The following is a 26,650-nucleotide window of genomic DNA, read 5'->3' as shown; positions in this document are numbered from 1 at the left end:
GGAAAAATAAAAAAGGAAAAATGTGCAACAAGAAATTGCTATCCCGCATACATCATTGCATACATTAATTTTATATTTGATATTCGGTTCGGACACTAACACACACAAACACAAAACGTTGTCGAGCATTGGCAAGCGATAAAAATTCAAAACAACAGAATAAGCTGTGATTCAAGAAATCCGGATGGATCAATAATCAATGCCTAAACATCTGAAAAGTTTCTTTCGATTCAATCATTCTTTGCTATTCAAATTACCCTTAAGAGACGTTTTAACACTGATAATAATAGAATACAATGAATTGAATGTTATGAATCATCTGATAAAGAATCTTTGCGAATACATTTTCGTATTCAGATAATTTTATGAATTCATAACATAATCTATGTGTATGATAGGGTGTTTAAAATCGTATAAAATCAAAAACGGCGGGACTAAGTCGCCTTTGTGGGTCAAAATTCGACCAAATATCCATTTTTTTGGCTACTTTTTCGCCAATACTCACCTCCGGAGCCCAAAAAATCTCAAATGCATGGCTAAAAATGACTCTACTTAGTCTAATTTCTGACGAAAAATCCAAATATGATCATTAATTGTACGTAAAATACTGATTTGGTGGCTTGAGTGGCTCAAATATACTCGAAAATAGCCAAAAAGTCGCCATTTTACGCTATATATAGCTAAATAAGTACGTTTTTTTTAAATTTGAAACGTCTGAGGAGCTATTTCCACTTAATTTTTATCGTAAAATTGATTTCCGCTTTTATTTTATAAGATTCATGTGATTTTGGTGACAAAAAATGCGTTTATTTTAAGCAAAATGAGAAAATTACGCCAATGAGCTTCAGTATAACACTGATATTACCTCACTGAGCAAACAATTTCTGCCTTTGCTGCCTTTAAACTTCAAGTGTGATCCGTTACAAACATTTAGAGTGCCTACATGATCAAATCGAGTAATGTTTTCACATATTTCTGGCCTCATATTCGGTTGGTTCGACTTCAACTCTCAAAAAATCGACTTTTCATCGGAAAATCCTCAAATATACACTTTTCAGGGTACATATCTTGGTCCAAAGTTATTTTCCCTCGAAAATAAGAGGATTCTTCTCAGCCAAAAACTCTTAAAAGTGGCTTTTTAAGGTAATTCATATTTGGAACGCAACGAGCTCATAACTTAGTATTGCGCCATCTGTTAAATTAGTTGCACATCGAAAACGAGAATCACTTTGACACATCGTTAAGTGGATTGGTTTTCCTCAGAGAGCACTGTCCGCACCAATTCAAACTGTCACCCAAAATGATAAGAGCTGCTTGAGAAGTGGTTGAAAGAATGTTGAAATTGAACGACGGTCGTGTGTGTGAAATGAGTATTTGTTAATTAACCGGCATTTTAGCGATGAATTCGAGCGAATGAAAAATCGGTGGTGTTAATAAAGAAATCGACAAAATGTCAATGTCCATCGATTAATCATTGCAATGATGGTTTTTCTCGTCCAGAAAATCCCGTAAAAAAGTCGCCTCAAAAATTGTCTCAGAAAATTGGTCAGTGAAAATGCAAAAAGAAAAGCGTTTCTATTGAGTGCATCGAGTGAAGAAGGCCGAAAAAAATAGATCAGTGTTGATTTGGGAATTAATCGGAATTCCATGCGAAAGGTAAATATGAGTGTGTGTTTAGAACCGGGCGCAATGGGTGCAGTGTTAAAATGCGGAAATATTGAGTGTTCTGAGCACAGAGTGGCAGATTGACCGCATCGAAACTGGTTTTTGAACGAGTTTATCCAATCTATGTCATTCATTTTATCATTTCACCGATGACAGACCGATCGCATCGATCGACAAAAATCATTCCCAATCACACACAATCGTTCAACACACTCACACAAATTCGAAAGTATTGGGTGAATCTTCATCCGAATAAAAAAAATTCTCTCAATAATTGCTCTTCGAACCGAAGAAGCGCGTTTGTTTTGAAAGCAGTTTGTTTGGATTTATTTTTTGTGCGGTGGATTGCTATTGAACAATGTATGTCAAATTGAATCCACTTGTTGGCTGTGTGAAAAGTGTAAGTGTTTGACCAATTTCGAAGCAATTACATGTTGCTTGGAAACTATTAGAAATACATTAACCATCCAATACATTAAGGTGCCAGTGTCATTAACTTAAATTGCCCAAAGACTTTCGGGCAATTTTCATTTTCTCTTCGCCGCCTCGGGGAAACCAATCGTATTTTCAAGCAGAATCGGTCGAAACGTTGGCCACTTCGTTTCATATTTTCAATTCATAACTTCTTTTTATTTGGTTCCGTGTGTGTCGAAATTTTGAAAGGTCACCAGCCAGATCATAATCGGTATGAATTTATAATCAAGTTTATCTACTGAATTTCATCTGGCATTCGTGCATACCAATGCGATCAGCATGATATTGTCTCGGTTTCGGGAAGACTTTTTTTTTCACAATTTTTTTTTTTAACTACAAAATCAAGATAAACACATTGTTTGGTTCATTGCCCAAAAGCAGAAAAAATCTTGTGAATGGCAAATTAGTTGTAAATGAGTTTGCGAATGGGAAAAACAGTGTGAAATCATCGATATGGTTTGTTTTTTGTTTACGCAATTTTTGGAAACGAAGAAGACAATTCTCGGAAATTCAACAATTTAAAGAAAAAAGTCGAAAATTTGGTTGCATTATTGTGGAATAAAGCCGATTAATGGGAATGAAGTCATTGACTCTCACAGTTGCAATAAAAATTGTGCAATTTAACCATTGGCATCAATTTTTTTGTTAATATTCTTTAGCTGAATGTTTAAGTGCAGAAGCCGCAGTCTCGAATCAGTGAAGAAAATTGATCTTAATGAAATTTCAGGTTGATTTTTGTGAGTGAAGAATATTGAATTTGGATTTTTATTAGAGAGCCTTGACCCAAGGCATTTGAGTTCAATACTAGAGGCTATACTCTATAGCGAAAAATCGCAACGAAAAAAACATCAAGCAAAGAATCTTCTCAAGAATGTAACGAAACTCGGAAAGATATAAAAGTGTGTGGATCGAATAAAACACGTAGAATGAAATGCATTTTAATGGCTTTTAAGTCGAAGTACGACTATGAGTAGTGAAGTTTTTGTTTATTCTTTCAAAATTTTGTTTAAAAAAAAGGTCCAAAACGAATCTCATTAAAAACCGGTTCATACAAAATTGCAGCTTATTGATAAAGATATAATCAAATGGATGGATTATAAAGTGAACAAAATTTTCAGTGGCATCAAATGGTTACAGTGACCAACATTCTTTTCATCCATAACCAGATATCGTGTACAGAACCTGCCACTTAAATGTATTTTATAACTTTCAAAATCTATACACTCGATACGGAATGTTTACGATTTTCAAAGAAAAAAAATCTTTTTGCTCAAAACTGATGGCGTACGCAGTGTGCACAACGCATATGACTCGTTTGACAGCCGATGTCGATGCAATCCACCAGAGCGTAAAATTAAGACGTGCACTTGCCATATATGGAACGATAGCGATAAATGCTACTTTTGTCCACGAACCAAAATAGAACAAAAATTACAAAATGTAATTGACATTGAAAGAGTGAATAAGAAATATTAGTAGGCTCCTGTTTAAATGGTGATTTTTTTTGAATAGGAAAAAATCATTGGAAAGATTTTTGTTCGGTTCAAAAATAAGAGAGACAAATTTGAATCTCAATTTATTATTCACTAATAAGAGATTAGTAGACATTAAAAGCAATAAATAAATCTGGCCATTATTACTTGAATTTTAATTCGGTTTGGTTTTCAATTTTCCTTATTGGGAATTCGGCAAATCTTCATTGAAAATTCGTTTTAATCATTAGTAATGATGGTTTATACACGATGTAACAATTTTCAACTTACTGATAATTATCATTCGACTATTACGTTAATTCCTTTAAGATTATCGTTCATTTGTGTCAGACCAATTTCACTCATTATTCGTAATTCTTTTCCATGTACATTCTAGCAGTATCTGTCTTATGTAGTGGCAAACCCAATAAACTGGCCAAGTTGCTTGAATGTTTGTATGGGAGCGTTTCAAGCTATACTCTTCGTCTAAACGACTAATTTCGAGTGTTTTGGCTGAAAAATATCTGGCTATTTTAACTGAACCTTAACTACAGTTGTTTGTTCTGGTCAAGATAATCTGTTTCGGTTAGACAATATCGGGAGATAAATATATCAATCGACTGGCTACTTTGTTAAAATATTTGCACATGTTTTTTCTTTCATTAAATTCTTCCTGTTCTTTGTGGTTAAAATTAATTGCATGAAATGAAAAAAAGAATCTGCTTTTCCTAAAACAGATGGGGGGAAAAACTTTCTGTCTTCGGCGAAGTTTTCAACAGAAAAAAAGTGTTTTTGGATTTTATCAGAAATTTCTTTAATCAAACTAGAGTTGTTTTTATGACATTCTTTACTATTTCATCGAAATACGCAATTATATCGCAGTCAATGGTAGATAGCTGAGGATATATGCTGAGCATAGAAACTGAACAAGCTAGCTGAGCAATATACCCAACCTAGGATTGGGCATATTTTGAATCTAATTGTTTGCTAACTGTGCAAATTCATGGGGAAAAATGAATTTATCACATGTGATTAAGTGCACTCAATCAAATACTTTCCATGAATTTTTGTTTGGTCTTAAATGCACTTGCTCATATAAATTTGCATGATTAGCAAGTTACAGGGTAATAACAAAATATAGCCATTGGGTACTACCCAATCCTAGTTTGCTGAGTTTTTATACACAGCATATATCCACACTCTATCTGCCATTAACTGTTTTATCGAAACATAATGTTTGCTCAAATGCAGTAAAAATCGTGATTAATCGCGTTACTCATTGTTTTATGATACGTCACGATTCGACGTCAATACCACGAATTAAGTTTTATCGCCTTCGCCATTTCTTTTTCATCAGTTTCCATCGAATTGATGTAGTGGCATTAGTAACAAAAATTAAATTGGAAGAAAAAAACCAAAATTGAATGAATAAAAAAGTGGTGTTCGAAGGAAAAGAAAAAAAAGTGGTCTTATTCAACGAATGAGAGAAAAACCTCATAATCGGACCACTGTTCAAAAAGGTATAGCTTCCAAAAATCTCGGTTAATTTAAAACCGTTTTGCATACGAATTTTGATCGTTTTGCATCGTTATGATAATCGATTAAAAACGAGTGATTAATTAAAAACATTTGTGTGGTGTAGCTGAGAACAGCTGATTTAAAATAACACTAAAAAGAGAACAAAACACCAAATGTTTAGAAGAAAAAAAATGTACCAAATCTGTTTAAAGAGAAAAAAAAAACTATCAATATTCTTCCCAAGAGAAACGGCCAATATGTTTATACGCTGTCTATTCGCCGAAAATACACTACAATATATATTCACGCTTATTGAACGCCCAATTGAATATATATATTCTAGTGTATATTCGGTGTATTCTTCAGCGTGAAACATATTGAAACATATTCAGACGCCCTCTGATGGCCATGAATGCATTCATTGATTCAATATGTTTCACGCTGAAGAATACACCGAATATACACTAGAATATATATTCAATTCGGCGTCCAATAAGCGTGAATATATATTGTAGTGTATTTTCGGCGGATAGACAGCGTATAAATATATTGGCCGTTTCTCTTGGGTTATTGAGTAAATATTGATGGAATAATTTAGTTTATTGAATATTATTAGGCGGCATTATTTGCAGTTGTTCTTATTTTCCCGTATTTTTCTTTATTTTGTCTTTATTTGTTATGAACACAAGTTGTATATCGATTTTAGTGGCAAATTTGAACAAATTTGTTTGGGTTATCACGATAAAAACGAATGTTCATTCCAATGACACTGTTCCATTTGGATTGTAAAAAGATCTATTGTGAAAAATAAGACAATTCTGTGAAGAAAACCAAACAATACAAACATTTAGCTAATTTAAAGAAAGTAAATGGGAATTTGACTGTGTCGGTTCAATGGTTTGAACACATTTATCGGTTGTGGAAATAGAAAAGAGGCAATAAAAATGTCCGCTGAGAAAATAGACTGAACTGGAAATGGAACAATGAATTTTTTATAAAAAATTGAGTTTAAAATGTGTATTAAACGCATGGAGATTGACTGAGACGGTTGAACACAGACCATTTGACGGTTTAAAACAGATCATTTGTTAGGTATTACTAGCCAGAAATAAAGAAACAAAGGCCCACTTTATCTAATCAGTATCCGCTTTTGATTTTTGTTTCGTTGACTCGTATGACAACTGACAAAATGTCAAAAAAAAAATCAGCAACGACGTGGTGATTTCCGTAGTTGAATGTTTTATTCTGGTTGCGTGTCCGAATCGAGTGACTGTATTTCATTTGTGATCGTATTTTTCAGACGACAGCAATGCGCCGCAATTTGACGAGCCTGTTCAAATTCACACTGTTGTGTGTATTGATGGTGGTGTTGACGGTGTTTCTGTATAAAACATTCTTTTCGACACATCATCGGTACAGTCGCGATGATGAACGGGGTCCGGTGGCCAGTGCACAGCGTGCAGCAGCACCATTTCATCCGCGGCAAGGTGCATTCTTTATGGGCACCGATAAAAACGCTAAACACGTCAAAATCGATTGGCACGACTATAAATTCATTCAAGCTGAACTATCGAGAAATGGGATCGGCGAACATGGTGCACCCGCATTTTTGCCAACCGATATGGAAGACGAACGCAAACGATTATTCGATCAAAATGGTTTCAACGCACTGCTCAGCGATAAAATTGCACTCAACCGATCGGTGAAAGATATACGACACAAAGAGTAAGTCATGCATAGAGGTTTTTTTTCTATTGGAATCGGTTTTTTTCTTTTCATCTTGCGAGAAGATTTTTTTTGTAGAGAGAGAACAATTGAAAAAAATCAGACGAACATTCCCAAAATTGTTGTTATTTTCATTTTAATTTGGTAATGATTTGTTTTCTTTCTCTCTCTTTCTCAAACGATTAATTTTTTTTCTCTTCAAACCTTTCATTTTCTAATCAATTTTCTTTGTGTTTTTTTCCACAGCTGTGCAAAACTTAAGTATTTGAGCGAACTACCTACGGTGAGTCAGTTTGAACAGTTGGACAACTTTGCTTACTTGTTTTGTGTGTGTTAATTTTAATTTGCTCGTTCTTTCTTCCACTTCGTAAAATAGGTTAGCGTCGTGGTTCCCTTCTTTAACGAGCACTGGAGTACACTTCTTCGCACTGTTTACAGTACTTTGAATCGTTCACCGTCCGACTTAATTGTTGAGATTATTTTAGTAGACGATGCGAGCAATAAGAAATTTCTTAAAACCAAACTTGATCAATATGTGGCGAAGTATTTGCCAAAAGTGAAAATTGTGCGGCTGAAAGAACGGTCCGGTTTGATTGTGGCACGATTGGCCGGTGCAAAAATTGCAACCGGTGATGTTCTTATCTTTTTGGATTCACACACTGAAGCCAATACCAATTGGTTGCCACCGTTGTTAGGTGAGTTTTGGACAATGTTTTAATTTTTTCTGGTTGCAATGTAGAGATTTTTTGCTCAGTTTTTTTTTTGGTGAAATGATATAACCCATACTATCATTAATGATGAATATATTCAAAAAACATTGTTATAAATCATACACAATTCTCCAGAAGAATTTAAGTCTTAGAGCCGTACCGTTGAATACTTAATTTATCAATAATTCTTGTTTAATTGCCACAGAGCCCATAGCGAAAAATTACAAAGTGTGCGTGTGTCCGTTTATCGATGTCATTTCATACGACACTTTTGAATATCGAGCACAAGATGAAGGGGCCAGAGGTGCATTCGATTGGCAATTTTTCTACAAACGATTACCTCTGCTACCGGATGATTTGGCACACCCAACTCGACCGTTCAGGAGTCCGGTTATGGCCGGTGGTCTATTTGCTATCAGTGCCAAGTTTTTCTGGGAATTGGGCGGCTACGATGATGGACTGGATATTTGGGGTAAGATTTCTTTCGAAATGAGACTTTGATCACTGTCATCACTACTGATTTTCGTTTTATCACTTACGTTGGACTTTTATTGACCATTTTGATATGAATGAATTTCATAAATTTTGTTCAATTTTCTTTGCAATTTTTCTTTTCAATTATTTGCCTCAATCAAAATTTCCAATACTTCTTCTTTACAAATCACAAACGAAGGTCAAACAAGACCACTCTAGTGGTTTTTGTTTTTATTGTCGGTTTTTTTTTAAATTGTAATTTATACAATATCTGTTTGAAATAAATAATTTTTCTGTTTGTTGCTATTCAATATTAGTCCAAAGTGCTTACTTAATTGCCTTTTGGTTTGATTTTCAGGTGGCGAACAATACGAATTGAGCTTCAAAATTTGGCAATGTGGGGGCGAGATGTACGATGCGCCATGTTCTCGCGTCGGGCACATCTACAGAGGAGGCGGTGTGCCTCAGCCAAATGGAAGAAAAGTTGACTTCCTGCATAAGGTAATATTCGTCGAAAAATCCATTCAAATGTGGCGACATTTGCCTTGCCTCATTCATCTACCATCTATTTTTCAATCTCATTCCTAAGATCATCTTCTACTTTAAATGTCACTCGAACCTTTTCCTTTTTTTTCTCAATTCTCCGTTTTCGAAGGAATATTTTTTTTTCATTATTTTTTCATGATTTGTTCAATATCTTGGTTAAATTATCGGTTCTTTTTTCAAATTTTTCTTTAAATTCTTTCATTATTTCTCACAGAATTACAAGCGTGTGGCTGAAGTGTGGATGGACGAATACAAAAACTATTTATATGAACGTGATCCGGAGCGATATGCAAGCATTGATGCGGGTGATTTGACAAAGCAGATGGCGATTCGTGAGAAATTGCAGTGCAAATCGTTCAAATGGTTTATGGAAGAGATTGCATTTGATTTACCGAAAAAGTATCCACCGGTTGAGCCTCCCGATTTTGCATCGGGCACAATTCGAAGTGTTTCACATCCAAATCAGTGCATTGACACGCTGAATCATGGCATTGGCCAGGAAATTGGCGTGTATTCATGTGCCGAAAACCACAAACGACCCCAGCTCAATCAATTCTTCGTTTTATCGTGGCACAAGGACATTCGTGTGCATGGCACCACCAAATGCTGGGACCTTTCGGTTTCATATAAAAATGCACCCATCGTTTTCTACGATTGTCATGGCCAACAAGGCAACCAATTCTGGAAATATATCATGGTAAGAACGATTCGCAATCGTCAGAAAAATTCTTTTCTTTTTACAATTTTAAAAAAAAATTCTAATTTTCTTTCGAAATTTTGTTCCTTCAGGATAAAAAATGGGTGCAACACAACGACCGTTGCTTGGACTTTGATCCAAAAACCTCCAAAGTCTTTGCAAATGCATGCGATGCGGCCAATCCAAATATGATGTGGAATTTTGGCTATGTGAACACAACGGCACTGCAGCAATTCGATAAAATTGGGGCGAAAAGATAGAAATAATTTTAATTTATTTGACATTTTTCTGATGGCTACCGATCTTAACTTAAGATTTTTAAGGTATAATCTTGTAGGTTACCCTGGGTAACTTATCCCCATCCGTGAAATGAAGTAGATTATTGAGAGAAGCATTAGAAAAACACAAAACTAACAACCTTCGAACCATTTGTTTTCGAACAAAGGATGTTCATCTAAGTGCATTCTCCAAAACAGCTACAATCAGATGGAATTTCTCTCAAGCCATGGCTAATATCATTACTAATGTAGATATGAGAATTTAATTATTTTTCGATACCCGATTTTTATGCAAATCAACAACCACTTATATTTTTTTCTTCCATATATTGATCACGATGAAGTATTGATATTTTAAGTAGAAATGAACAAAACCGAAAAAAAACGCATCGATCAATGTACAGACGCCAGCAGTGAACATAACATTCGCTAGTCAGTTAGTCAATAAATCAACGAATTTAAATGTAAGAGAACAACTTATCCTAATTTCAAAGAGTCCTGTATACAAGTGTCACTCGACCGGGTGTTGCTACTTGGACTTTTGTTCGACTTTTAATCCGAAACATATCTTCATGTATTGATATCATTATGTATTTTGTTCTAAGCTCATTTTGTTCCGCAATGCAACGAGAATTTTTATCGAGAATACGCATTACGTTTAAGATTGTGTATCTGTTAGGTTATTATTATTGTGATGTTTATTAAACAATGAACAAAGAAATTCGATTTTTTTAAATTTCATTCCTTTTGATTGTATTTTATGATCATCAGAATCCGTTTGAGATCCGAAGACGGTGTGACATAGTTAAATTTTCGCTCAAGTGTTTCAAAGTCAGCGATTTCCACCTGAAAATGAAATTTTTTGGTTTTAATTATTAGACAATGTAATTTGATGGGAAAAAAATGATTGAATTGTTTTCAAAATATACATTATTTAAATTGGAGATTTGGAGGTTGTTTTCATTGAATCATTTTTTTCAATATAATTTTTTTTTTGATTTTTTTTTTAAATTGTCATATTTTTTCTATGATTTTCTTTTCTATTTTTTGCATTGAATGGATTGTTTTGCCAAAGGAGGCCAGCACTATGTGCCGATGAAATCTATGGGACCAGGCGCAACTTTCGTGGGATATAACCTATATGCCTAATTGAGTTTTAAGGGGAGAAAAATGCATCGATAGTGTTGGGGATGAAATTTTTCAACATTCGAAGGCGAATTTAGAGTATACACCCAACACGAGTTCGCCATGGTCAGATTTAATTTAGATTGATTTAGATTGTGGCCTGAGCTTTAGCATTCGCTTCAGATTTGCCGTCAAGTTGATGGCGTTAACTTCACCTTTGAATCTGACTCAGTTAGAGTTTCACTTCGGCTTATACTATTCATTTACTCCTCATTTTTGCAATACTTATTCAGCCAATTTAGCCGCTTTGAACTACAACCTCTAGCATCTCGTGTCTAGAATCTCGCAAACTTACCTCATCGCATGGATCCTCATCAAAGGGTAAGTTATTCAAGAAACGTTCGGCAAAAGCGACTAATCCGCACCAGCTGCGAAAGTTGACAAATGGATGATCGTTTTCATTGACATTGGTCAACTTAATGATTTGTTCAATTTTGCCTGCCATTTGCTCGACTGGGCCGCAATATCCGAGAACATTTGTAAAACCATTGGTTAGTTCATTGAATGGCATAACACATTCTTTGAATACATAAGCCTGAATTGATTTTTCCGTGGCTCGGCTCGGTGTATCGCGTTCGAGTTCGTGTTCATCTTCATCTTCATTGTCATTGTCATTGTCATTGTCAATATCCTGGTCATCAGTCACATCGCACACATACTTATTGAAAACGAACCGATACAGATGCTTTCGATGATTCGAAATCCAAACGTATTGACTCAAATACTCGAACACGGTCAACGTGGCCAACTTTTGCGTATTAACGGGCAGACTGAATCGAGCGGCTGATCGTAGAAATTTACGCGGCATTATCAGCCATTTGTCATTGTTCACGCCACTTTCTACGCCAAACGATTGTTTGAACTCTTGCAACGCAGCACTGCACGTGTTAAACTGATCCTTGGGTATCGTTTGAAGCGCCTCTTTTAAAGCGGTGTTCATCTTGAGGTGGGAAAATGAATTTAAAACTTGAAAAAAAAAATTGAAAAGAAAATAGAAATGAATTTCGCTTACGAATTTCTCAAATGCACTTTCGACAATGTCAACATCAAGTCCACGGCGTAGAATTTTCAGTGCGTCTTCGGTGATAAAATTAGAACGAAGATACTGGCTGTCGCGGCTCCGTTCAGCCGTTGAATCGTGTGTCGATCCTTTGGCCATGGCCTCTTTATTGGCCATTGATGGACGTGCGCTGGCATTCGGTGAATCTGGGCCAATGGTCATGATTTGAGTTTCGGGCTCTTGATTCATTCGGAACGTATTCCCGTCCTTTTGTTTTTTCTTCTTCTTGCCGCGTCGTCGAGTGCCATCCACCTCCTCTTCGACATCGGCACGGTCATTTATGCACACCACGTTACTTGGTACCGGCTCTTCTATCGGTATTTGCAACGCTTTTCGTTCGGCCGATTTTCTGCGTGCTTCTTGTTCGCAAAGACGCATATTTTTCGGTGGATCGGGAATTTTCACCAATGTTTTTGAGGTCAAAGCCACCGAATCGGCTGTGATTGATATCTCCGACGATGCATTACAATAGATTGTCTCCTGACTGTGACTTCGGCGTAAATCCAACACCAGTTGTTTACGTTCGTTGGCACACGTGTTGACTGGGTCGGGAGTGTGACATCGCCGTCGATGAAATAAATACGAATTTTGACTGACACGCGTTCGATTGCTGATTATGGTTGGGGTCGGGGTTAGTGGACGTGAATCAGAATCGGCATAGTGGAAATAATCCTCGGGCAGTTTTTGCGGATCAACACTTGATGTGATGTTGACCAATTCACAGCTCACATCATCGCTACACGTATACATACAATTCTCATGACTTGGACTCATGTTACCTTTACCTTCACGCTCTTTCACCTGTTTCACCACATTTTTTATCTCATTCGGACCTGGATGATTGCACAAAATTGAACAGTTTTGCGAATACGGATTGAATAGACCGGCAAATGGTCGCAGGGAATATTGAATCGATTTCGCACATTGCGTCAAATTCAAATCTAAAAGATAACGGGATTTTGTTCGTGATTTTCGCACTTTTCGCGGACTGACCAACAAACCGGTTCGACTTATTGGATTCCCTTGACTCATCTTGATGCGAACAATTTTGGTTTGGACTTTAATTTTGGTTCGGTTTGGACTTTGTTCTTTTATTTTCACTCGATTTCCATTTCAAACCCGGTTTGATGAAAAATTTGTTGATTTGATGCTGCCATGGCAACGTAACGGTAATGAAGCAGATGCGAGTTGGGTTTTGGTTTACGATGGCAAACGATTCATTCGAAAATATCCAAAGACGCAAAGACAATTAAATATAAATCAAAATATATATCCAAAGAAAATTCTTAAAAAATTCAATCTTCAACATCGGCAAACATTTGTTTTTTTATTCTATTTTCTCATTTTGAATGATTGGATCATATCCAATATCCAATGGATACATTCCAACAATTATTGTGCAATGAGTGAAATGTATCGAATGAACACTGATTTAAGCAAAATATTCGGGAATGATTATAACTTTTTCAATAGAGTGGTCGCTTCCTCCTTGCATTTCTTGTCATCCTCGTTCCTGAAAGAAAAGACAAAACAATTAGCACCTCAATGGTTTCCCCAAATTTGTTCATATGAAAAATGAAATCTTGATATTTTTTTATACAATGAATTCAATTGTTTTTCACATAAAAACGTCTAAGAATGCATTTTGATGCCACAATATGTGGGTGAATATACAAAATTCTTGAAAATTTATTGAATTTAATGAAAATGCCTATTTTTGTAGAAAAAAAAATGATCAAAAATTCTATAATGTGTGCGTGAAAACGCACATTGAGAAGAAAAGCATATTTTAAGAAGAAAAAAGCGTTGAAACACACAGAAAGATCATAAAGAAAGAAATGTATGAAAAGACATAGAAAATATCGGTAAAAAGCAATGAAAAAAACCAAAAACAAAACAAAAAAAGCCACAAATAAGAGACGGAAACTGCGATAAAAATCGTGATAAACTTACAAAACTTGGACGTTAGCGGCTCTGTCGAGGAATTCCTTGGCCTTTTCGTTGTTCTTCAGATTGTAATAGCACTTTCCGATGAAAAGGAGGTTCATTGAATAGAAATTGGCTTTCTTTTCCTCGGCTTTGAGGAAATAGTCCAGTGACTCTTCGTAGGTGCCAGTTGGTGCCGTTGAAAAAATGGTCGACATAATTTTTCGGTGAACCCATGGCATATCAGCCAAACTAAATGAAAACATACCCAGCAAATACCAATTCGATGGATCTTCCGAGTTCATTTCAAGGGCCTTTTGCATATGCTTCTTCACATTTTTCAATTGAGTAATGCGCTCCTTGAATAAACACAAGAAATTTGAATTGAAAACAAGTTCAATTTTTGTTTTGGTTGGAATGGGAGTTAATTATTTATAATTAAAACAAAATTCATTGCACTTGAGCCGTTTTAGTACTGTTTCGTATTTCAAGTGATTCAGCATGAATCATCCGACTGATTGATTATAATCAAGGCCGCGTGAGAGATGACGTTGAAATTCATTGAAAAGCGGTTACTCAGATAATAACAATAGTTCCCAGAAGCCGATTACAGAAATCGTTATCGAAATGGCCTTTGATATATTACCTTTACCCCATCCAATTCACTCTTAGCATCCAGCAAAACGGCCATCCATTTATGGCATTCGTAATTGTTCTCGTCCAATTCCAATGCTTTTTGAATCAATTCGAAGCCCTCACGAATGAGTTCCTGTCTCTTCGCTTTATTTTGTTTCGACAACTTGTATAAGGCGCGCGCTTCACGCCACGGAATATTTGCATCCGATTGATTCTGAAATCGAATTTGATTATAACATTTTATGGAAATCGAATATTTGTGTTTAAAAATTCATCAATAAATAATTCATGGTGAATTCTCTTTCAAAGAGATGAAAATAAGACGGTTTTTCCTTACCGGGAATGTTTTCAACAGATCAATCGCCTCTTGATATTGATTTTCATCGAATAAGTGATCCGCATTTTGGAGCAAATGTTGCAAATCCATTTCTTCAGCCATTTTCAATTTTGATATTCCACTTGATGTCAGTGACCAACGAATTTCACAGCGACACGGAAACTTACGAAAGTTCTAAATATGTGGAAAAAGATTGAGAGAGAGAGAGAGAGAGAGAGAGAGAGAAAAAGAGCAAATAAATGATTAACAATGATTAAAATTCTACTTCAGAACTTTTTACATTTGAATAAAGAAATTCAACGTTTTCCAATCTATTTGAATTTCGAACGGAATGAATTTTTCATTCAAGTTTTTAAACGGTTCTCTTATTTTCCCCCTCTATTACACTTACTTACATTTACTTCTGGAAGTTGAGTCAGTAATGGCTATACGGTACGAACAATGTTGAATTTATATGATTCAAAATGAACAAATTTGGGATTTATTAAAGCGGTAGGGATGATTATTGACACACAAATTAAACAACCAAATAAAGTAATGAAGTGACGATGTATCATCTCTGGATACGTTCAAAAGTGAACTTAAACGTTTTGAAAAATTACTCACCATATGGATAATTAGCTTATTTGGTTTTAATAGCAAACTTCTGGATGATTTGCCGATTGTCTTGAGAAACTTAAACGTTAAAAAAAGCTTTTTTTTTCAATGAATGTGAATAACATTGACAGGAGATCACTGAAAAATTCAATTCGGATTATTTTCGAGCTAAACGCTCAAAATTCGTTTTATTCTTCGTTCATTTGATGAACGCTTGATAAAAATTGGGAAGATCTGGTAAATTATCCCTACCAATAAAGATCTGTCTTTTATAGACATTCAGAGGAAAAATTTAGTCGATTTTCCTATTGAAATTTCAATTTTTTGATCCTTTGTTTTTCGTGCAGAAAATCCGTTTCTAACTAAAGTTGCGTTTGAGTCTTCAAAACTTTTATTATCAAATATTTGATTGTACTAGTATTCGATTGTTCTTCATAAAAAGTGAAATTTTTTTCATTCATTCAATGTGTCATATTATTTTGTGGCAATTGTGTCAATCACAAAATTTTCAGTAGATGAATGAGTTTCGAGTATTTTAATCAGTAAGTTTCAAGAACTCCTCTCGGCCCATGCCTGGACCGGTCAAAGTGTCGGCCTTTTTTCTCTATGTACTCAATCGCACATTGAATTTTTTGTTGATTAAAAACACAAACCAACATAAAAACACACGCACGACTGAAATGTCTATGTATGTGAAACCTTCGCCTATATACAATACTGCAGGGTGTTGTGTTTATATCTAGGGACCTACACACAAAATCTTGAAATCATACTTGTTCACTCTGTTATCAAATTACTATCGTGATTCATGTAAATACGAATGATTTGATCAGAAAATGGTTGATTTTTAGGTGAACGATTTGGTTTTGGATTTTAATTTTGTTTTTGTTTGGCCTTTGTTTTTGATTTCCTCTCCATTGCGATTCCAAACCCGGTTTGAAAGACAATTTATTGATTTGATATTACCATGGCAACGCAGCAGTAAGTTGTGTTTGGTTCGAATAATACGATGGCAAAATTTACTTCTAAATTCATAAAACCATTTTAATTTGTAATAAAAGTAAATTAAAGCGAACAAAAATGAAAACTCCTCTTCTTTGTAATAAAACCATCCACTTGTTTATCCGTTAAAACACCCACACACGCTTTATTCAATGACATTATTAGAAAAATATACCGAACCATTCCATTCGTTAAAAAAATACATGTGATTACAATTTTTTTAATAGAGCAGTCGCTTCTTCCTTGCATTTCTTGTCATCCTCGTTCCTGAAAGAAAAAAACAAAACAATTATTAATACGAACAAATTGAAAAAGAAAAAAATTAAGAAAAAGAAATCTTCAATGTTTTGTATACAAAGAATTGAATTGTATTTTTAACACAAAAAATTCTTAGAATGCATTTTAATACCAAAATGTGTGAACGAATAGAAAACATGCTTGGAAATTGGTCCAATCTATGAAAATATTCTATTTTTGTAGAAAAACACATCATAAACCGCATAATATATGCGTGACAACGTATCGACTCATTTTGTGAAGAAAAAAAAAATCATTGAAACACTTTTTCGCCTGAGTGTTGAAAAGCCAGAAAGGAGAAAAATGCGTTGCAAGTCATTGGATAGAATAGGGCAAAATAAGAAGGACAAAAGAAAAGTGATTATTTCACTTGAATTGAAAATTTCGAAAAAAATTGACATGAAAATCATATTGAAAATCGTCGGAAAAAGAGTAAAAAAAGCAATAAAAACCGAAATAAAACAAATAAAATTAAAAAGCCACAAAGAGACGGAAAGAATTGCGATAAAAATCACGATAAACTTACACAACTTGAACGTTAGCTGCTCTGGTGATGAATTCTTTGGCCTTTTCGTTGTTCTTCATATTGTAATAGCACTTTCCGATGAAGAGGAGGTTCATTGAATAGAAATTGGCTTTCTTTTCCTCGGCTTTGAGGAAATAGTCCAGCGCCTCTTCGTATGTACCAGTCGGCGGCGTTGCGAAAATGGCTGACACAATTTTTCGCTGATACCATGGCATATCAGCCAAACCGAATGCGAAATTACCAAGCAAATGCCAGTTGGTCGGGTCTTCCGAATTTAAATCAACGGCCTTTTGCATATGCTTCTTCACATTTGCCAATTGACCAACGCGCACCTTGGATAACCACAAGAATTTGGAATTTTAAAAAATGTTCAATTTTTAAGGGGGGAAAATTTTTGATATGAAGAATATTCCGGATGAAATTCTTTGCATCTGATTTGTCTCTTCAACAACATTGTGAATTCTAACGTCATAGCCATGCCCACGCCAATGATGAGATCATAGAAAATGATTCACGTTACTTAACCGTGGCCACTCAGATGCAATTAATTTGGTTCCCTGAATAATTGGTTGTTTTGTCATCAATTTAAAAAAATCTTCATCAAAGTAACCTTTTGATCCATTTACCTTTATCCCATCCAATTCACTCTTAGCATCCAGCAAAACGGCCATCCATTTATGGCAAGCGTAATTGTTTTCGTCCAATTCCAATGCTTTTTGTATCAATTCATAGCCCTCACGAATGCTTTCCTCTTTCTTCGCTTTGTTTGTTCCCGACAACTTAAATAAGGCGCGCGCTTCACGCCACAGAATATTTGCATCCGATTGATTCTGAAACCGAATTTGATTATAATATTTTATGAAAATCGAATTTTTGTGTTGAAAAATTCATCAAATGAATAAGTGATGAAGGATTCTCCATTCAAAGAGATGAAAATAAGACGGTTTTTTCTTACCGGGAATTTTTTCAACAGATCAATCGCCTCTTGATATTGATTTTCATCGAATAATTGATCCGCATTTTGAAGCAAATGTTGCAAATCCGTTTCTTCAGCCATTTTCACCTTTGACGATCCAATCAATGTCAATGTCCAACCAATTTCACGGCGACACGGAAACTTACGACAATTCTAAAAATGGAGAAAAAAAATTGAGAGAGAAGAAAAGAGCAGGAAACTCAACGAATTGAATCAACATAAATTCTAGTTTAGGAATTTTTACATTTGAATAAAAACAAATTCAATGTTTTCCATGGAATTGAATTGCAATTTAAATGTGATTTGAATTTCGATCCCGGCAAAACGAGCGATTAAATTTTTTTCGATTTATTTCTGAATTTTTTCTTCTTTTGATACGAAACTTTCGGAATTCCGATCAATTTTTCGTCTTTCCATATGGAACTTTGAGCTCAATAGCTCAATATGAAAAATTTCTTTGTGTGTTTTTTTTCCCATTGAATTTTGTTTTTCTCATAAAAAAAAACGGAATGTTCATCGCTGCGTGATTTTTTCACTCAAAAAAAGACAAAAAAAATCATCATTATCCGCATCAAAACTTCAAATTATAATGAATTTTCGATGAAAACCCTTAAATTATCACTGATTTCCTCGAGTATCATTCGGATTTGTTTGTTTTCTAATTTTCTGAGTGTGTTATTAAACTAACATATGTCGTTATCTCAAGTGAATAGAATTTCAATCAAAACAACTAATTTCATAACGTACAAAACGGTATATTTGATAGACTGACCTATGGCCACACGGTACAAACAGCAATTCCTGTTTCTCAGCGATGCTCGTAATCAGAATTTTGGCTGGTACACAGCACATTTTACCAGTTGCTACTTCGGTCATATATTCGTTGATGCGAGTATAGTGTGAGTACAACTTACCAGTTAGAACGTGTGTACATAAGGCGCGAACTAAGACGACAATTCACCTCGCAAGAATTCGACCGCTTCGCACACACGTTGTAACTGGTAAATCGTACACACGAGCCACAGTTTGCTTTGATTTGCATGAACGAATGTATGACCGAAGTAGCAAATGGTGAAATGTGCTGTGTACCAGCCGATCAACTGGTGACGTGCGTCGCTGAGTTATTTATAAATTTATTAAAGCGAGAGAGATGATTTTCAACACCGAAAATACACACAGTCGACTGAATGTGAGCCTAAAGTCCAATCAACGACCGAACTGTACAGTTCCAACAGCTGTTCTCTAGTTCAATGACAACGGCAACGAAATATAGACAAATTAATACAGTTTTGGATCGGGGCACAGAACGGCGCATTGTTTACGTGTCCGAACGTGCGCAAACAAAGGGAAAATGGATGTATTCCAACAATTCTTGGGCGAATCAAAAAGATTCTGGTTTTTTCAAGAAAAAGAATTCGATTTCATGGAATTATAATAACGGAAGCGGATTAATTTTGATTTCTGAGCATTTTTCGTGTGAAAAATTAAGGTTTTGACAAAAATTCACAGTTTGGTGGTGAAAGAATAAACAACACAATGTTTATTTGAGTCTTGGAGACTCTGTTGGTATTGAAAAATTCGATTGCCCTTTGAAAAATGTGAAAAAAGTCATTTTTTCCCTGCATGTGTTGCGTTATTTACGGCATTTGTATCAATCACATAAATGTCAAACTATAAATATACGAGTTGCAATCACTTTTTAGTTGCCGATCACCTATCGGCCTAAGGCTGGACCGGTCAAAGTCTTAGCTATATTTTTCGCTATGTATTTAATCGTACATTGGACTTTCGGTTGATTAAAAACAAAAAGCAAACACAGAGACATACAGTGTATGTCACACACGACCCAAATGTCTGTGTGTGACAATTGCGCCTACATACAATAGCCGGGTTCGTGTGTTTATTTACATACAAAATTTTGAAACCATTCTCATGCACTCGAAAATACTTTGATCCATTTTTATGCACTCAACGATTCGATTCGTTCTTCTGCACTCTGTTATCAAGTCATATCATGACACGGATCGCAACCATCACCATTTCGAATGAGAAAAAAAAAACTTCCAAACAAATAAACACCACAAAACTCTTGATTCAAAGTAGGAACAAACCAGACCGCAGATCGTCGCTTCGCTCCTCTCTGCTGTTCTTCATGTTATTTAAAATTTAGTGTTTAAATTAATTTGATGTTCCCATCAAATTATTCATCGAAGCACTACATTGAATAAAGTTTCAATCGAAGCATACATTTCTTTATTTTATGAAAATTATTAGAATTAATATCAAGTATGTTCGATTCGGACTCTGAAGATGTTAAAATCTAAGGTGGAAATTGTACATTATTTCACATTGAGAATTAAAATAATATGAAATTTTTTGTAATTGCTTTATTTCAAATTAGAACTTTGGATAGAAAGAAGAATTAATTTTCGGTCCAAAACAATAGCCTATATTCTATGTAGTGCTAAAAACGCATACCTGCAATTGAGCGAATAATAAACGTGAAGTGCACTTGAGCCAATGTTCGGGTGATTGGAATGAACGTCGAAAATTGTGTGTTAAAATAGCGTAAGTGCTTCGCCAATGCAATGGTCTGTTCATTGATAATAAAATAAGGATTGATTCCGATTGAAATGCCCCGACTAAACTGAGCTCCGTGTAATGAGCTCCTCTATTGCTTTGGATGTACGTGACAATTTGTGTTGTTAGTTGTTATGGTTGACGTTGTCACACATGTAAAAAAAACAAGTAAATAAATGTTAGCTATCCAAAGGAGCCGCGACATCTACCGTCTAATTGCTGTAAACTACGTGACAGCATTGACAGTCGGCAAACAAACAAGCATGCTACAGAATGGCATTCAAATCGATGCAAAGTTTTTGATTCATTGTTTTTGTTCTGAGCTGTTGATATAAATCATGTTGATGATTCGACGAAGTGAGTGAATATAAATTGGTTCCTTTGTGGCCAATTGTTACTTTAAGCATTTGGATTGTTTTCCAAGTGATTTGAAACCATTTCATTCGTTGCCGGTTCATTTGTGGTAGATTTTAATTGCGATTTTTTTTTTTTGCAGGTTATTTAACGTCGAGGTTGCCAAAGTTGAAGCTGCCTTTGGATGATAACACTTCAATTGGGAAATTCTTACGACAAACAAAACGATCGTGCCCACGACGTAATCAGATCTTGGGTGAGGAATTTTGCCGATTTGCCATTCGATTGAAGGTGTACACAACGGCCGATAACCATGAACGGAGTGACAAAAAACGATTGCATGAAATGTGCCAAGAAGTAGCGACTAAGTTGGATTTGATTGATCCGCAGCCCAATGAATCCAGTCACATTAAATTACCATCGACCGGACAATTTTTAACAGAAAGCATCAGCAGATCGCTAGGCAAATGGAAGCAAAATGCACATCAAGAAATTTGGGTATGGATTTTTGTAGGAAAATTAGAGTTTTTAAGAGATGATAAGGAGAATTTTTGTTTTAAAAGAGGGAAAGTGTCTTCTGTTCATAGGTATTTGGGACTTTACGCTCAAAACTCTTCTCGCTGAACGAAAATTTCCCACTTTTAAAGTAGATTTCTGTTTCTTTTTTGAGAAAATAGCCAGTTTTCTACTAAAAATGTTCAATTTTTACTCGCAAATCTTCATTTTTCAATCATTTTTTTCTCAAAACTAATAGTTTTTTCTACTCAAGAATGATATTATTGGCTCACATATGAGATTTATGGTTGAATGACGATAAAAGATATTTCTTGAAGAAAAATGACAAAATTTCACTAAATTTTAAATTCTAAAATCGTTATTTTTTTCCGGAATAGTTCAAAGTTCAATGAAAAAAATAATTTTTTTTTTTAAAGATTTCAATTGATTATAAAAATTCAAGTCTTCACCGAAAAACTCATGGATTACCTTCATTTCTAATAAAAAAAACTTATCATTTTCAGAGTTTATACAAAAACACACCCCAAAGCAGTGATGACTTCATAGTCGAAAGGGTGAGAGGGATAAATTATTCGTTGATTGGATGGTATTTGCAAACGTATGGCATGCAAAATGCTCTGGCTTTCATCGATTGGTTGGGTGTACCGCTGATTTCTGACACTGGAACATATTGTTGGCCACAGCCAAAATCGCCGTTACTCGTTGAGAACAGTGTCGAAACACAGCGCAGATTGAATGAAATTCTTGATGGATATGATGCAATTGAGAAGAAACTTCAATATAAATTCCAGGACAAAGCGTATTTATTGCAATCAGTTAGTCATGAATCATTTACGACGAATGAATTAACGCCAAACTATGTTGGATTAGATTTTGTTGGCGATGCCATCACAAACTATGCCATTACTCGACATCTCTTCCGTCAATTGCAATTCCTTGACGCAACCGATTTGGAAAATGCCTGCCAGTTGCTGTATTCAAACAGTTGTTTTGCCACGGTTTCCGTTCGAAATGAATTTCACAAATTTTTGAGATATACCCACCCGGAGATACGCAACAACATCAACAGTTTTGTTGCTTTTCTGCGAGCAAATCGATTCAAACCGGTGAATGATGTAAGTTTTTGTGGCTTTTTCTCTTATGATCCTGATGTATAGTGGTCTTTTTTTTCTTCTTCTTCTTCTCCTTCTGTGTTGTTGTTTTTTTCTCTTTCATTCTGCATCCAAATTTGTGAATTTAATTTTTAAATTTTTCATTGCAGTTACATTTTCTCGACAGAAAAAATTTCATATTTGAGGTGCCACCCATAATTCCAGGCAGCTTTGAGGCACTCATCGCTGCTGTTTATTTTGACTCAAATATGGATATAAATGTTGTATCAAATGTAAGTTGAGCTTGAGCTCTATGGGAGAGGTAGAGTGCATAGGTTTTGAATATTCAAGATTCGATACAATATTTTATGAATCATGGACATTTTTTTCATGCGATTTACGACGAAAATGGATGATAACAACCCATTTGAATTTAAAAAAAAATTCTCAAATGTCCTTTGAATAGAGCACAACAATGAATCTTGTTTTTCATCTAGTTTTAATCTAAACTGAAATATGTCTTTTTCTTCAAAACTCTAAATTGAATTCTATTTTTCTCTTCGTTTTTCAAAGACAATGACGATCATTTAGAATACATTCATTTTATTCCCATTCATTAGAAAATAGAGAATCCACTTAAAACCCTTCTTAATTTCCACAGACACTTTTAAACTTGATGCAGTGGGACTTGAAGGTGATTTGCGGAACAAAGCCCAAAACAGCATATGTTGAACTAGAACAATTGGATCCAACGGCTACATTCAGGTACACCTACACTAAATAAATTGAAGAAATTAGAAATTACAATGAATAAGAAATTTACCGCCAATTGCCGTCAATCGCAAAAAAATATAAATATTTGTTGGAAGCTTCAACTTGAAATTGAAATTTTGAACAAAAAGGATTCATTTCACGACTCTACCAATATTCCACATTTTGAACAAGATTTTTCAGTGCTATTTCAAATTGAAATTTCTATTATTCAGAATTTTCTCATCAAATCTTCAACGATAAAATGGTATGGTGTACCAAAAATCACCTCGGAAAGAAATTGTTGCCACTGTTTCGCACAATTTACTTTGGAATGTCTTGAATGACGTAGTCGTCAACTATTGAGACGACAGATTTGATGCGATGACCGTTGAAAAGAAAAGCGCTTAGATCAAAGCGAAACATTTAATTTGAATAATTTTCCAGTTAGTCAAAAATGGGAATTTTCTGAAAAGTAGGAAAGTGGAGATCAATTTGTTTTTGTTTGGACAAAGTGTTAGTTCATAGTTTGAATTTTCAACAAATATTTAGTTTTGCAGAGCATGTAAGCGATGCTAACGAAAAATCCCTTTTCAAATAAACGAACATCATAAGAACACTTATTTGGTATAGAAAACGTTTTGAAAACGATCAATTACTCATTTTCTACCAAACATTCAACATTTTCTTTCGAATTATTTATTTGTTTGTCTACTGGTTGCAAAAAAATGAGTTAAAATCAAACAAAAAATTAATACAAAAACAAAATTAAAACAATTTAAATTTTCAGCAAACCAATCACAATGGGACCGGGAAAAGTTCAAGTAACTGTCACTCTGCCAAAGTACCAAAACAAACGCTTCAACGCCGTGTCCAGGGATCCTCAACTGGCCAAATGGGGTGCGGCCAAAACAGCTGTGATTCAACTTAAAAAACAATCAAACGTCTTTATACCAGTCACACATAACGAGTTGTATCAACACTTCAAAAATAAGCAACAAATTGGAATCAAATACAATAAAGTAGAATAAACTGATGAAAATAAATATTAAAATAGTATAAAAATCCAAATGTAAAAAGGTTTTATTTCATTTCAACTTTTTTTCTGCAGTTTCGTGAACTGAATTGTTCACTTTTTCCAAGAATATTTTGACTAAAAGTTGTACAGATTTTTATAAAGCAAAAAATTCGAAATTATCATGTTAGATTTGAAAGGTATTTGAAGAATTTGTTCAGGACCATAAAATGAGAATGGGTCTACTTCATGCTAATGCCAATGTTGAACGTTCAACTTTCGACGTTTTTTCAATAACACACCAAACGAAATATCGCACCACACTCAGTCCATTTTCACCGCTTAATTTTGACATTTCAAACTGCACCATAGCAGCGATAAAACTTCTTTTTTGGCGAACATACTCACGAGCAATTGGAAGTTGAAAAAATATTCCAATTCAAAAATACAGAACTACTCTGAGAAAAGAGATTTATGGTTATGTTACACTTTTTGTTTTGACTGTTATTTCACAACAAGAACTTAGCCATCGATTTGTTGAACAGTTGTCAAACTTTTTACTTTGATAAAGATGGACGTCAGTTGAAATCATTAAACGATATTAGATACGGTTGAAGTGACCGTTCAATATACATTTTCTTCGTGTTGCTCAAGAAAACAAAAAAAAAGGTTCTAAAAAATGCACGCTTGCTTACTGCATTTACTTACATAGAGAGGATCTATTTTACTTCATATGACATGTCTTGCGATGAAAGTACGTTTAGCGACAGAATCGTGCCCATTTCACATAATAGCATTTTTGGAGACTTGGCTCACAGAGAGCATTACAAACATAGAGCATTTTAGTAAAAAATACAATGTGTATCGCGGTGATCGTACAGTTTTGACCAGTGAAAGAAGTGACGGAGGTGGAGTTTTAGTAGCGATAGACTCAAAATTTCACAGTGAAAAGATAATTTTAACGGAAAATAGCAGACTTGAATTATGTTTGTGTTAAAGTAAAGCTGACGAAGTGCAATATTTACATTTTTGCTGTTTACATTCGTTCTGTGCATGAAACAGAGAAATTTTTAGAATTTGCCGAGACAGTGACGAAAATTAAATATGATGATAATGACACGGTAATTGTGTGTGGTGATTTTAATCAGTCGGGAATCAAGCGGATTAAGGCGGACGACGGTGATTACTACCTGCCAATGAATGTGACAACGGAAGGTGGCGTAGCTGTCATTGATACAATGCTCGGTTGCGGTTTCCATCAAATGTGCAATCTCGAAAATGCTGCCGGAAATGTTTTGGATCTCGTATTCACAAACAGATTCTATGATTTATCGCTTTCGGAGTCGTTGACACCGTTGATAGAAACCGATGTGTGGCACAAAGCGATCGAAGTTGAAATCACAATTGATGAAAATGAGAGTGAATTGAATGACGTAACTGAGTTTTACAAGTATGAAGCGGCTGATTTTGTGGCGATGAATGAATTCTTTGTTGGGAGAGATATTTCAACGGAAATTGAGCAGCAGGACGACATTGAGAATTCGTTTCGGATGTTTGAGAATGTTGTGTATGAAGCAATGGACAAATTCGTTCCAAAAGTCACCGTTGAAAAGAGCACAGATCCACCGTGGTACAATAAACAGTTGAAAAACTTGAATAACCGAAAAAGAAAGGCACACGGGCGCTCAAAAATCACAAACGATTTCGCCGATTACATGGCTATCACTGATTCCTTCGTAGCGTTACAGGGTCAGCTGTTTCAGACATACATCAGCCGCATACAATCGGACATTAAATCAAACCCGAAACATTTTTGGAGATTTGTGAACGACAGACGCAAACGCAGTGAGATTCCGTCGATTGTTGAATACAACAACCAAACAGCAATTAGTGACGCATCGAAAGCGGAGTTATTTGCGAATTTCTTCGAAAGCCAATACATACCGAGTGATGACATTGATTTGGATAACTTGCTAAGTGAATGCGGTGATAATGCGTTTGACATCGAACTGAACGAGGCTGATGTATTGAAGGCACTGCTTTCGATCAATGTGAACAAAGGAGCTGGACCCGACAGTATTTCGCCAAAATTGCTAAAAAACTGTGCGCATTCATTAACAAAACCATTGACACAACTGTTCAACAAGTCATTGCAAGCGGGAATTGTGCCAAACATTTTGAAAAACGCGAGAATAATACCGATTTTTAAATCTGGTAAAAAAAGCATGGCATCGAACTACAGG

The 26,650-nt window shown here is 35.1% G+C and overlaps 6 protein-coding genes across 13 annotated transcripts; 3 read left to right on the top strand and 3 right to left on the bottom strand.

Annotated features, from left to right (window-relative positions):
- The first annotated feature begins 1,261 nt into the window (after nucleotides 1–1,261).
- LOC129575884 (N-acetylgalactosaminyltransferase 6-like) lies at nucleotides 1,262–10,503 on the top strand. Of its 2 annotated transcripts, none has more exons than XM_055460061.1 (8): nucleotides 1,262–1,656; nucleotides 6,430–6,854; nucleotides 7,101–7,137; nucleotides 7,231–7,549; nucleotides 7,770–8,036; nucleotides 8,397–8,539; nucleotides 8,799–9,281; nucleotides 9,374–10,503. In XM_055460061.1, exons 1-8 carry the CDS (start codon nucleotides 1,648–1,650, stop codon nucleotides 9,539–9,541), a joined length of 1,851 nt encoding a protein of 616 aa, XP_055316036.1. In that variant the 5' UTR covers nucleotides 1,262–1,647; the 3' UTR covers nucleotides 9,542–10,503. The 2 variants fall into 2 exon arrangements, with proteins under 2 accessions (XP_055316036.1, XP_055316035.1); XM_055460060.1 differs by having other exon boundaries at nucleotides 1,281–2,065.
- Nucleotides 10,504–10,968: 465 nt separating this feature from the next.
- On the bottom strand, nucleotides 10,969–12,939 carry LOC129575885 (uncharacterized). The gene is made up of 2 exons (XM_055460062.1): nucleotides 11,757–12,939; nucleotides 10,969–11,684 (listed from the first exon to the last, which is right to left on the bottom strand). The coding sequence occupies exons 1-2, from the start codon at nucleotides 12,834–12,836 to the stop codon at nucleotides 10,983–10,985; spliced, it is 1,782 nt and encodes a 593-aa protein (XP_055316037.1). The 5' UTR covers nucleotides 12,837–12,939; the 3' UTR covers nucleotides 10,969–10,982.
- Nucleotides 12,940–13,111: 172 nt separating this feature from the next.
- LOC129575888 (regulator of microtubule dynamics protein 1-like) lies at nucleotides 13,112–15,116 on the bottom strand. 3 transcript variants are annotated; one of them, XM_055460071.1, is made up of 5 exons: nucleotides 15,095–15,116; nucleotides 14,704–14,877; nucleotides 14,377–14,580; nucleotides 13,758–14,089; nucleotides 13,112–13,317 (listed from the first exon to the last, which is right to left on the bottom strand). In XM_055460071.1, the coding sequence occupies exons 2-5, from the start codon at nucleotides 14,803–14,805 to the stop codon at nucleotides 13,260–13,262; spliced, it is 696 nt and encodes a 231-aa protein (XP_055316046.1). In that variant the 5' UTR covers nucleotides 14,806–14,877; nucleotides 15,095–15,116; the 3' UTR covers nucleotides 13,112–13,259. The 3 variants fall into 3 exon arrangements, with proteins under 3 accessions (XP_055316046.1, XP_055316045.1, XP_055316047.1); XM_055460070.1 differs by having other exon boundaries at nucleotides 15,099–15,107; XM_055460072.1 differs by lacking the exon at nucleotides 15,095–15,116 and adding an exon at nucleotides 14,984–15,005.
- Nucleotides 15,117–16,416: 1,300 nt separating this feature from the next.
- On the bottom strand, nucleotides 16,417–20,790 carry LOC129575887 (regulator of microtubule dynamics protein 1-like). Of its 5 annotated transcripts, none has more exons than XM_055460065.1 (5): nucleotides 20,580–20,790; nucleotides 18,081–18,254; nucleotides 17,752–17,955; nucleotides 17,126–17,457; nucleotides 16,417–16,569 (listed from the first exon to the last, which is right to left on the bottom strand). In XM_055460065.1, the coding sequence occupies exons 1-5, from the start codon at nucleotides 20,700–20,702 to the stop codon at nucleotides 16,512–16,514; spliced, it is 891 nt and encodes a 296-aa protein (XP_055316040.1). In that variant the 5' UTR covers nucleotides 20,703–20,790; the 3' UTR covers nucleotides 16,417–16,511. The 5 variants fall into 5 exon arrangements, with proteins under 5 accessions (XP_055316040.1, XP_055316039.1, XP_055316043.1 ...); XM_055460064.1 differs by lacking the exon at nucleotides 20,580–20,790 and adding an exon at nucleotides 18,849–19,137; XM_055460068.1 differs by lacking the exon at nucleotides 20,580–20,790 and adding an exon at nucleotides 18,874–19,007.
- A 6-nt stretch (nucleotides 20,791–20,796) lies between these two features.
- On the top strand, nucleotides 20,797–24,463 carry LOC129575886 (endoribonuclease Dcr-1-like). Its single transcript, XM_055460063.1, has 6 exons — nucleotides 20,797–21,038; nucleotides 21,178–21,533; nucleotides 22,055–22,666; nucleotides 22,813–22,935; nucleotides 23,304–23,407; nucleotides 24,183–24,463. Exons 1-6 carry the CDS (start codon nucleotides 21,020–21,022, stop codon nucleotides 24,421–24,423), a joined length of 1,455 nt encoding a protein of 484 aa, XP_055316038.1. The 5' UTR covers nucleotides 20,797–21,019; the 3' UTR covers nucleotides 24,424–24,463.
- A 682-nt stretch (nucleotides 24,464–25,145) lies between these two features.
- LOC129575914 (uncharacterized) lies at nucleotides 25,146–26,616 on the top strand. The gene is made up of 3 exons (XM_055460151.1): nucleotides 25,146–25,161; nucleotides 25,470–26,483; nucleotides 26,555–26,616. Exons 1-3 carry the CDS (start codon nucleotides 25,146–25,148, stop codon nucleotides 26,614–26,616), a joined length of 1,092 nt encoding a protein of 363 aa, XP_055316126.1.
- Nucleotides 26,617–26,650: the final 34 nt, after the last annotated feature.

The sequence above is a fragment of the Sitodiplosis mosellana genome, unplaced genomic scaffold (genome assembly GCF_009176505.1).
Source record: "Sitodiplosis mosellana isolate CC-2019 unplaced genomic scaffold, AAFC_SMos_1.0 Smas_scaffold_6170, whole genome shotgun sequence".
In the NCBI taxonomy this organism is placed as follows: Eukaryota; Metazoa; Arthropoda; class Insecta; order Diptera; family Cecidomyiidae; genus Sitodiplosis; species Sitodiplosis mosellana.
The sequence above is the reverse complement of the archived record's forward strand: the minus strand, read 5'-3'. Positions and strand labels throughout refer to the sequence as shown.

What these genes read in the sequence shown, in the direction of transcription:
- LOC129575884 (XM_055460060.1), top strand. Translation starts at nt 2,024, where the DNA reads ATGTATGTCAAATTGAATCCACTTGTTGGCTGTGTGAAAAGT. An exon ending in TGATGGACTGGATATTTGGG is followed by an intron (nt 8,037 to 8,396) that starts GTAAGATTTCTT and finishes TTTGATTTTCAG; the next exon opens with GTGGCGAACAATACGAATTG. An exon ending in AATTCTGGAAATATATCATG is followed by an intron (nt 9,282 to 9,373) that starts GTAAGAACGATT and finishes TTGTTCCTTCAG; the next exon opens with GATAAAAAATGGGTGCAACA.
- LOC129575885 (XM_055460062.1), bottom strand. Translation starts at nt 12,836, where the DNA reads ATGAGTCAAGGGAATCCAATAAGTCGAACCGGTTTGTTGGTCAGTCCG. An exon ending in AAAGTGCATTTGAGAAATTC is followed by an intron (nt 11,685 to 11,756) that starts GTAAGCGAAATT and finishes TCCCACCTCAAG; the next exon opens with ATGAACACCGCTTTAAAAGA.
- LOC129575888 (XM_055460071.1), bottom strand. Translation starts at nt 14,805, where the DNA reads ATGGCTGAAGAAATGGATTTGCAACATTTGCTCCAAAATGCGGATCAC. An exon ending in ATCTGTTGAAAACATTCCCG is followed by an intron (nt 14,581 to 14,703) that starts GTAAGGAAAAAC and finishes ATTCGATTTCAG; the next exon opens with AATCAATCGGATGCAAATAT. An exon ending in GTGAATTGGATGGGGTAAAG is followed by an intron (nt 14,090 to 14,376) that starts GTAATATATCAA and finishes TGTTTATTCAAG; the next exon opens with GAGCGCATTACTCAATTGAA.
- LOC129575887 (XM_055460064.1), bottom strand. Translation starts at nt 18,977, where the DNA reads ATGACCGAAGTAGCAACTGGTAAAATGTGCTGTGTACCAGCCAAAATT. An exon ending in GTGAATTGGATGGGATAAAG is followed by an intron (nt 17,458 to 17,751) that starts GTAAATGGATCA and finishes TGGTTATCCAAG; the next exon opens with GTGCGCGTTGGTCAATTGGC. An exon ending in GCAGCTAACGTTCAAGTTGT is followed by an intron (nt 16,570 to 17,125) that starts GTAAGTTTATCG and finishes TTTTTCTTTCAG; the next exon opens with GAACGAGGATGACAAGAAAT.
- LOC129575886 (XM_055460063.1), top strand. An exon ending in ATATAAATGTTGTATCAAAT is followed by an intron (nt 22,936 to 23,303) that starts GTAAGTTGAGCT and finishes TAATTTCCACAG; the next exon opens with ACACTTTTAAACTTGATGCA. An exon ending in GATCCAACGGCTACATTCAG is followed by an intron (nt 23,408 to 24,182) that starts GTACACCTACAC and finishes TTAAATTTTCAG; the next exon opens with CAAACCAATCACAATGGGAC.
- LOC129575914 (XM_055460151.1), top strand. An exon ending in CAAAGGAGCTGGACCCGACA is followed by an intron (nt 26,484 to 26,554) that starts GTATTTCGCCAA and finishes CTGTTCAACAAG; the next exon opens with TCATTGCAAGCGGGAATTGT.